Here is a 9,812-nt window from a genome sequence, read left to right as displayed (position 1 = left end):
AGACACTAAAACACTTAAGGCAAAAGGGAATCTCTAAAGGGGTTTAAGTGCTCTGGGACTTTGACAGGAGGCAATGACTTAGTAAATGTTGGAAGATCAAAAGTTAAAGCCATTAGAGAATACCAAACTAGATGTTATCATCTATACAGCAACCAGGGGCTAAATGAGTTTGTCAGAGTCAATATCTCAGTGTTTTGTTTGAGTCAATATTTCAATTATGCTCTAAGAAAGCATTCTTGACTAGATGAAGCAGCTCAGGGAGAAAATAGGTGTGATGCGACATGCATCACACGGTGTGTCTGAAAAGTAATGTGAGAAAGGAACATGAGCGACGGAGGGACAAAGCCTTTCAGATTCAGGTTAGGAGCTGATCAAAGTGGGTTCCAGCTTGTCTGAGTCTGCAGGCATGAGACTGGTGTGCGTTAAAATACATCTGTGGAGAAGCAGAGACCCTAAAGAGCTCTCCAGCTCCATCACTCCCTCTTGCTCCCAAACCTCCCATTCCCAGCCCTATCTGAATGGGTTGTTGCTTTGAATTTTAATGAAGAAAAATTCTCCCCTTCCCGAATTCCCTCTTTAGAGCACTTCATCTCTTTTTCTGTCTCTATCCATTAGAAAAAAAAAACCTTACATGCCTGTAAGGTTTTTCCTGATAATGGTGACTTGGTTGACTGATGGTTTTCACATGTTTTAGAGCTTTACAGGAGACACAAACAGTGGCTTTTGAAGTGGAGATATGAATGTCATCATCTGCATCCAATCTAAGAAACAAGCTGTTTATTTATAGATTTAAGACAAAAATAGACAAATAAAAACAAGCAAAAACATCAGATAGCCAGACTAATGTGTGCTGTTATACTAGAAAAAACAATACGCTTTCAGTTTTTTTTTTTTCAATAGGCTGTTGACACACCAACATTTCCCTTGGGAAGGTACAATCTCAGTGCATCTTAGTGTAGTGCTACAATAGTGAAGTCATGTTGTTGTCAAACTTGCCCCACATATTGTGGGTGACACAGCTTTCAATTCTGGATTTAAGGCAACAGAATCAATCACATTAAAAACAAACTGCTGATACAGACAGACTCAGGGCAGTACATCATAAATGAAAGGTATGGATGAGTAGGTCAAGGTAGGGGGGGGGGGGGGGTGCGTACACTCGTCTGGACTGTAATCTGTCATACACTGCAGATTGGCCAGGAGTAATGAGCCTTTACATTTCAGTACATAGAAAGGTGATAACTACTGGAGTGCTATTTTGCACAAAATGCAGTTCAGTTTTCACCTAACAAAGACTCAGCAACATTCACCAATCAAGAGGTGTCAAAATGTCCCCCCACCTTTGATAATAAATCTGACAAGAGCATGAGGAAATGGCACAAATCTACAAGCCTTATGAGACACGGGGTAGGGCAGAGGATGTAGGGAAAAGAGGAGGTGAAGGCAATAGGATGACATAAAGCACAGGTGACAGTTTTTTTTTTTTCTCCCTTTTTTTACCATCAACATAAAACACACAGAACAATATATTCTCTTGACACTGTAAGGCATTGTGGCATCTGAGAAATGTTCCCTTTCTGTATTTCAGAGTGTCCACAGTGTTTGTCAAAACAACAGAGCCAAAATGATATTGCGAATAAATGAAGAGTGAAGTACACCCTGTCAAAGAATTTCCTATTGCTGACATCAGTTTGGGCTTAACAGATGCTTTGCTCGGCTGCCTACCCAGGCTCCTGTCTAAGTCAGCCAGGCTCACCAGTAAGCCAAGGATCTGACTGGCTGTGAAAATTGAGCCTGATGGTAATTGATTGCACATAACTTGCGTGCTTCAATTAAAGAAAGTTAGTAGCTAGTGAGGAATTAGAAAAGTTTGAGTAGAAAAGATGTGGCCATCCATATTTGTCACAGCAGCTTTCTTCAAGGTCACTTCATTGCCAGCAGGCACTGAAAGGGGAGGGGGAGGTCCTAGGGAGTTGGCTGACAGAGAGAGGGCCAGCCTGACAGCTCAGCAGAGCTGATGGCTGGCTGAAGCAGATAGTGAAGGACAGGTAGACGTAAAAAGAGCCAAGTCTTCTTGTATCAGGGGGCGTGGTCCATGGATGGTCCAGAATCATTGTCTTCAAAGTCCCGTGGGTTCATGGGCTCTGCTCTTGGCTCAGGCAGCCTAGATGAGAGAAAAACACACACACATTATATCATATCTGTTTCAGTCCCCCAGCTTTTCTTCTCATCCCTTTTTCCACAAACATCTGAAAGCACTCACACAAACATCTCCTACCACCCACACAGTTCAACACTCACACATATTATGGAAATATAATAAAGCTTTGTGAAATGCAATCAGCTTCAATCAAGCTACGCCTTAAGTAGAAATCATCCATTCTGTCAGTTTTATATCAGCAGCTTTAAGCTGACAGAGACAAAGTGATAGCTAAATTGCAGGGACCTGTTGTAATTTGAGCCTGGCTGATAGATTCAATTTCACTGGAGACAGTCTACACTAATCATATGCTCTAATTGGACAATGTCGCAAGGGTGACAGAGCACTGCTGCCGCCACATAAGCAACTCTACTGTAACTTCTTTCCCACCCCATCTTTCTTATTATGATTTTCCACCTAAATCTTCAGGCAAACATCCATTTTCAAAAGACTACATGTCAGCATCTTTTTCTAAACACACACTTATTCACAGTATGTGGGAACTGTTTAATTCAGAGAGATTCAGTGCACTTTAGGGCTATGCCATTTAATATCACCACTCAAATACATCAATTCAAAGCAATCGCTTCCTATGACCTTGGGCAGTTAGTTTGCATTTATATATGTGAATTTACACTCATCTATCAAAGCAAGAACACACAAAGAAGAGCTTAGTTCAAATACATCTCTGACTTTATACTCACATTCAGTTTGTAGGCCATAAACTAGAGCAGAAGGACAAGTAAACTCTTACGGGAGTTTGATTGCCTGTATACTTAAAGATGTGCATGGATCTCAGCCTTTTAATGCCTTTGCTTTATCACTCTCAATAGTATGTTGCATTGGTACAGTGTGGATGCTTTTTCCTTTGGTTTTTACATTTGAAGGTTTAATAACAAGTAAAAAGCAACAGGTAAATAAAGCAATATTACCTTCTACACAAATGGTTACAAATGATAGTTAATAAAATTAATTCCCAGACAAGCACTGTGAGCAATAACTAATAACTGGAAAGCTTCTACACATAGTAACAAAGCAGTCATAATGCAACTAAGAATTGCTTGGAGAATATATTAGTGTGATGTGGATGCAACACAAGTTATTTCATCACACATTTTTTCAGTTGTATTGAAATGGAGCTAAGTGCAACGTACAGGAAATTTGATGGAAAGAACATTTGTTACAATTCCCTGTAGGTGACTGTTCCCATGCAGTACTGTTCAAAGGTTTAGAACCACCCCTCAATTCTTTATATTTTGCTTCCAAGGAGCCATACATATTTTTTTTATAAGTGGTCTTGAGCAATAGTTCTCAGGATTTCTGAAGGTCTCTGAAGAACTCAAAAGTTTTTCATTAGACATTGCCTGCATTTCCATTCATTTTCAGTGCAGTCCTTGTACGGAACATTTTCAGATGAATGCTTTTTTAAGCACTGAACTCAAGGAATGAACTGCTGTTGTCTACACTTAATAGAAAGCTTAGCAAAGAGCCAATTAAAAATTAAATCTTTAGGCACTTTGGCATTTCTTTAGTTGAATCTACAAAAAAATGCTAAAGACAACACAGTTTGACAGGCATAAAATAGTAAATAGTAAATTTTTCAAGGTGATTTCCAAAGAGCTTTTAGCCAAAAACTGGAGGAAACTGGAGAAGGAGGACAAAAGAAATGGCAGGTCTAAAAACTATCTACAATAGATCTACAGTATCTGAAAGTATTGTCAAGTGATTAAGAAATAGGAATCATTTAGCAAAGACCTGAGAGGAGCTCAAAATGCATTTGGCCCTTCAGTTGTTCCATCTACTGTTTGTCAAAGCCTCATCAAAAATGGTCTCAGTGGAAGAGTGTCAATCAAGAAGCCATTCTTTAGGAAGAGAAATAGGGAGAAAAAGCAGAGTTATGCCAAATTACACAAGAACTAAAAATCAGTTTTAACAGGTCTTATGAAGTGATGAATCCAAATGTGAAAGTTTTGGTTCAAATCATCATCAATATATAAGGTCAGGAGAGAAGTACAACGGTGAGTGTCTACAGCCATCTGTAATAAACGGTGTATGATTTTTCATGGTTTTGGGGAGCTTGTCAAAACTGATAGACTTCTAAACGCAGAAACGTATGGTCAGATTTTGAGCCACGATGCAGCACCATCTGGAAAGCATCTGATTGGCAACAGCTTCATTTTTCAGCATGACAATGTTCCCAAACACATTGCCAATGCAGTAAAAGCATACCTGGACAGAAAAAACACACAATGGAACACTTTCAGTCACAGACTGGCCTGCCCAGAGCCCAGACCTCAACATTATTGAAACAGTGTGGGATCATCTTGACAGACAATGAAACAAAATGTCCTTCAAGAAGCCTGGAAAACTATTCCTGAAAGCTAATTAAAGAAATTACCAGAAAGCCTGCCTAAGAAGGTTCAGGCTGTGTTAAAGAATAAAGGTGGTCATACCAAATACTGATTGTTAAGACTTAACTGTTAGAATTGTACAAACACTGTTTTTGCCTTATGTACTGTATTTCCATGTTTGCATGTATCATTAAATCCCTGCTATTTCCCATCTTTCTAGCAAAATATAAAAAAAAAAACTTTGGACAATACTGTACTAATAAAGAGGTAAAAGCAAACACCAAGTTCAAAATAGATGAACAGATCATTCATTGGCATGAATGAGACCCAGGACTAAGATTAAGGATTAAGAACATGACTTAGTAGAAAGACCAACAATTTACAGCAAAATATACTTAATATATATATAATAATATAAAAATACACAGTAGTAAAATGCTACTTACTTAATGAGTAAGTTGCATTTTATTTTTGTATACTTGCAATGATGGAAGAATAATTTGACTTTGTACTGGGTAGCAATGCTCAGTATTCTAAACACTGATCAGCCATAACATTAAAAACACAGAATTTTGCAATAAACTGCAGTTTCACTGGGAAACCTTGAGTCCTGATATCGACGCAAATGTTACTTTCAGTACTACTACTACTACATACTAACCACTGAAACACTGTTGCAGACAATACCAAATCCCACATGTCAACAGCTCTCCCCAAAGGTACCAGTGCCCCCCCAGCTTCACTATAATTTCAAGCTGTTTGGATAGGGCACAATAACACATCCAACCTATACTGGTTAAAAAAAAAAAAAAGCCACCTTACCTTGCAAAAGCAGCAGCATCAAGCAATTTGGTCATCTATAAAGCAACATCCCATTTACACAGTCGTGGAATATTTTAAAGATCATTAATAAATGTCATCTAGACCTTAACTTGTGCAGGTTACCTCATGTCATTTCCTCATCTCTCTGTGACAGACACATTTCCTTCCATCTCTGCTTCCCTGAAAAGTCATTCCCACCTTTCTTTCTCCATCTTTGTTGCCCATGTAATTTATAGCACAATCTTTGAGGGGAAAAAAAGAAAGCGTCCCCATTTTTGTTACCAGGCAGCAAAACCTTTCTGAGCACTGAATATTCCTGTCTGACAAACTTTTGTTGGCAGAAACAAAGAGCTGCTTCCTCTCCCTTTCTGCGACTCCTCAAGGAGCACCTCATCACAATAAAATCTCAAACAGGGCAGCAGATCAAAGAACAGCGTGACACAGGAACACCTGCTAGTCCTTGTGTGTACGGCCTGTAATCAGAGCCATATTAGCCTTCCAAACCTTGATGGGTTTACTCCAGTTTGGGTAGTGGTCAAGCTGTAAACAACACTATAAACCAAGCAAAAAATATGCATACAGACACACACATACACACACACAAACCTTGGCATCTAGTGCCAACTTTCTGACTGCCAAAAGAAATGATGATACTGGACAGAGTCAACACACACAAATAGTACAGGGTCAGTTTTTATATAATTGTATACCCTCTTAAGCATAAAATCAAGACATTAATTATTCAACAGTGCTGTTAATTCAAATTCTTGGCAAAGTTATCTCTTGTGCTTTCATGCTCTGGACCAGTTTTACTCAGGATTCAAACTGTCGACAGGATCACACAGGCTGTTCATTCTTTGTCATCAGCACGACACACAAAAGTCTGCATTGAGCTGAGCCCTGAGCTCTCACAAAGCTCCGTCCTGTCTGAGATGGTGTTTGGGGTAAAACGTTGACAGACTTATTTGTGTAAGGCAATTTCATCTTGCATCTCCAGTCAACCAAAACAGTCACCCTGCTCCTCACAAAAAAGACTATGGCACAAAGTGAGGCCTACACTATGGAGGCAAATGAACTATTTATATTCAGATGGTCTTTGCTGAGCTTTAGGACACATGGATGTAATAACTTATTTATTCCACCCGGAGGAAAAGGCCATTACTTGAGTGAGAGTGAGGCTGTGAACGGGACTTGTAGTCGACAAAAAAAAAAAAAAAAAGGCAGTAAAGCTTTCAACATATAGGGGATGGGTGATAAATTCCCTATAACTTAAAGACTTTGATTTGTTCTCTTTTTTTTGTCTGTTCATCTTCCCTGGCCTAAGTAAAAGATCACTTAGCTGATTGTATATGTGCATGTCTTCTCACGACTGGGTTCTTTCCATCCATGACTTATTCATAAGCTTTAATGCATTCGATGTTTTATTGATCACGACTGATCACTGCCTTCACCCCTTGATGTGACCATGGCGTAAAAGCGGAGAGCTGATGGCTGAGTGGGCCGCTACAGAGCCGGCATGGGCTTCAGTGAAACATGCTGGCTACACTTCTAGGTGATGGATGGACAATAAACATAGTGTGTGGAAATTTGGAACACCGAGCATATGTGTTTGTGTATGAGGGTGAAAGAGATACGGGTTTAGATAGGATTGATTGAGTAGGACAAAGCTAATCTTACTAATGTTTCCTCTCTGAGTGAAAAAGAAAAGTTTCTTCAGTAGCCCCAGAATGAAACCATCGCTCACTAAAGAAAACCTCTGCCTCCCTGTGGGGAAAACAGAGGGAGGTAAAGTGTGTGATGATGCCTAGACTTTGACTTTTGTCTCTCTCACTCTGTTCCTGTTTAGGCCTTAACCCCGTGCAGCTCTCTGGTAGATAGAGGAGGGAGGGGTCCTTGCCCTGATTAAGTTTGAATTCCCTGCTCTTGGCAGAGGAGCCACAGGACTCCTAAGTCATCATCCGGAAAGACTCCCATCACGCTATGGCAGCCTTGCCAGCTTGATCCAGCCTCATTGCCATATGAATAATCATACTGCAGTAGCTTGGATATGCTGAATGGGCCTGAGAGGTGTGTGTGTGTGTGTGTGTGTGTGTGTGTGTGTGTGTGTGTGTGTGTGTGTGTGTGTGTGTGTGTGTGTGTGTGTGTGTGTGTAAATAGATAGAGAGACGGAAAAGGGAGGAGCTGAAGAGCAAACTGCAGGTTGCTGATAGGGGAGTGAGGTCCTCCTTGATTAAGCAAAGAGGTTGAATGAGAATAAGGCTATGTACACAGGCCTCATGGCAATCATCCGGAGGGGAAAATAACCATTGCAATTTGCATTTCCAAACAGTGGTGATGCCATCTAAGCGTACTCCATCACATAAGATGGCTGAGCCCATTCCTCAAGCCCTGGGGGTCTATGAGGTTTGGTCTAATGAGAGAGGATCCTTAATGGTTATTGATAGAGCCCATGAGGACAGACTCTTACCCTTACTCCCCAGTGAAGCAGTGCACTCTGCTACTATTTAATGAAGTAAAACTTGCTACTTCTGAAGGATGATTTAACACTAAAAACAGATTTCTGACAAGAGATGACTGTAATGGGTAGAATGAAAAGAGAAGTGAAAGGAGTGTAGAACATTAAGGAAATAAGGACGGAAGCTGGTGAAAAAAAATTGCAAATGGCAACCTATAATGTAAAAAAGTACAGACAGATTCTCAAGTATTATGCATAATCTACTATCTCTGCACTATTGCTTGATCTAATAGTCCTGGAGAGGCTTACATCCTTCTCTCTCTTTTGCCATCAAGTCATCAACATCCATCTTCTCTCTATGGATTTATGTTCTTTCCTTTCATCTGACAGCCTTGTCTACGGATGAGTAATTTAGAAATGGCCCATGCACATACACCTTTCATTAAAGGCACCCCTGTGATCTTCCCAGCACTTTGCACTATGATGATCCTGTTAGCTAGAATTTGAGATATGAATATATACCAATGAGAAAAAATGTAAGGGTAAAGCAGGGGAGGGCAAAGGAGTGACACAGAAAGGTTCAGGAAGGTAAAGATTAGAGAACAGTGAAAGGAGAACCAGAGTGATAGAATGAACATGATATCATTTTGATTGAAACGTGTGCTGCAGAAACATGAAAAAATAAAAAGGTAAAGCGTTTCCTTTAAAGTTCCACATTCTTCAGGCCATCATAAGCGTTTCACCGGTTCATTGGGAACAGCACGAGCACTGGCACGCGAACCGGCTCCTCGGCAGTGGGAAAGTAGCAACAGTGTGTTTCTCCAACACTAAGGGAGCTTGCCTGCAACACAATCATATATATATATATATATATATATATATATATATATATATATATATACACACACACACACAACATTTCTAAAATTATATCTACTTTGCACACAACAACAGCAGCTTTTAGTAGGCTATAATACAAACTTGACAGATAGTGCAATTTAATCTTTAGTTTAAGAAAAAAAGCATTTTAAGGGACAGCTACCTCATCAACAAAGTACACACAATAAGGAAAACAAGAGCACTTGAACAGAAGCTAAAACTGTTTTAAGGTTAAAAAAAAAACATCTGTCCTGAAGGGAGTCCTGAAGTGCTATATTCAAAGTAATGCATTCTTTAAGTGCAGTATCCAATATTTCTATGTCATAAAAGCAACAATAAATAACACAATACTTTATTAAGGATGGCTTCGTAAATAATAATAAAAAAAGATGTTCCCTTCGAGTGGGAAGTGTTGGCCATCCAATCTGTTCAAAGAAGTTGCAATGAAGAGTGTTGAAGCTGTTTCCTCTAATAAATCTAAGAGAACAGTGATACATCAAGGGACTTAAGAACATGGGCAACATCATTCATATAAATTATATCTGCATAGTCAAGCACTAATAAAAATGTTGCCAAGGACAAGGACACAATCTAGAGAAAGAAGCTTAGGTAGGGAAAAAGCATGCCCATAATTGCTTATTGAGTTTTTTCCTAAATTTTGCTGGACTTATTTCCCCAATCAGCAAAACAAAACAAAAGAAAACAAAACCAGTGTGACCATTTCTGAATGCCCTGACAAAATTGTTTCCAAGGTCCTGCCTGCAAACCACACAGGACTTTGAGTCTAAAGTATTGACTTTAAGTGATTTTTGGTGTGTGGCCAATTAGAAGTTCAGATAAGCTGAATTTAATTTATTTGAATACACTGATTTTTTGTTTCACAAATAATGTCACCGATGAATAAAACTTCAAAAGCCTTATATAAAATATAAAGACTTAGACACCAAAATAAGTCAAGACTTTAGACTGTTATTTAATCATAAAAAAGACAATACAAACAACTGAAAAATGCAATATAAACCATCACCATTTTTATAAGTTTTTTCTATTTCTTTTCCATATGGGGACTGTGACAACAGCTTCTATCTCAGGGAGCAAGTGCATC

At 39.2% G+C, this 9,812-nt stretch overlaps 1 protein-coding gene across 2 annotated transcripts in view; it reads right to left on the bottom strand.

Annotated features, from left to right (window-relative positions):
* Window positions 1-882: 882 nt before the first annotated feature.
* Window positions 883-9,812, bottom strand: part of trim44 (tripartite motif containing 44) — a 45,403-nt gene continuing 36,473 nt past the window's right edge. For both annotated transcript variants that reach the window (XM_030730593.1, XM_030730594.1), the window contains exon 6: window positions 883-2,164. In XM_030730593.1, coding sequence (XP_030586453.1) covers window positions 2,080-2,164 — 85 coding nt within the window. In that variant the 3' untranslated portion in view covers window positions 883-2,079. The remainder of the gene's footprint in view (window positions 2,165-9,812) is intronic.

This window comes from Archocentrus centrarchus, chromosome 6 (assembly GCF_007364275.1).
Source record: "Archocentrus centrarchus isolate MPI-CPG fArcCen1 chromosome 6, fArcCen1, whole genome shotgun sequence".
Lineage (NCBI taxonomy): Eukaryota > Metazoa > Chordata > Actinopteri > Cichliformes > Cichlidae > Archocentrus > Archocentrus centrarchus.
Note: the sequence above shows the minus strand (reverse complement) of the source record. Positions and strands in the feature narration are given on the sequence as shown.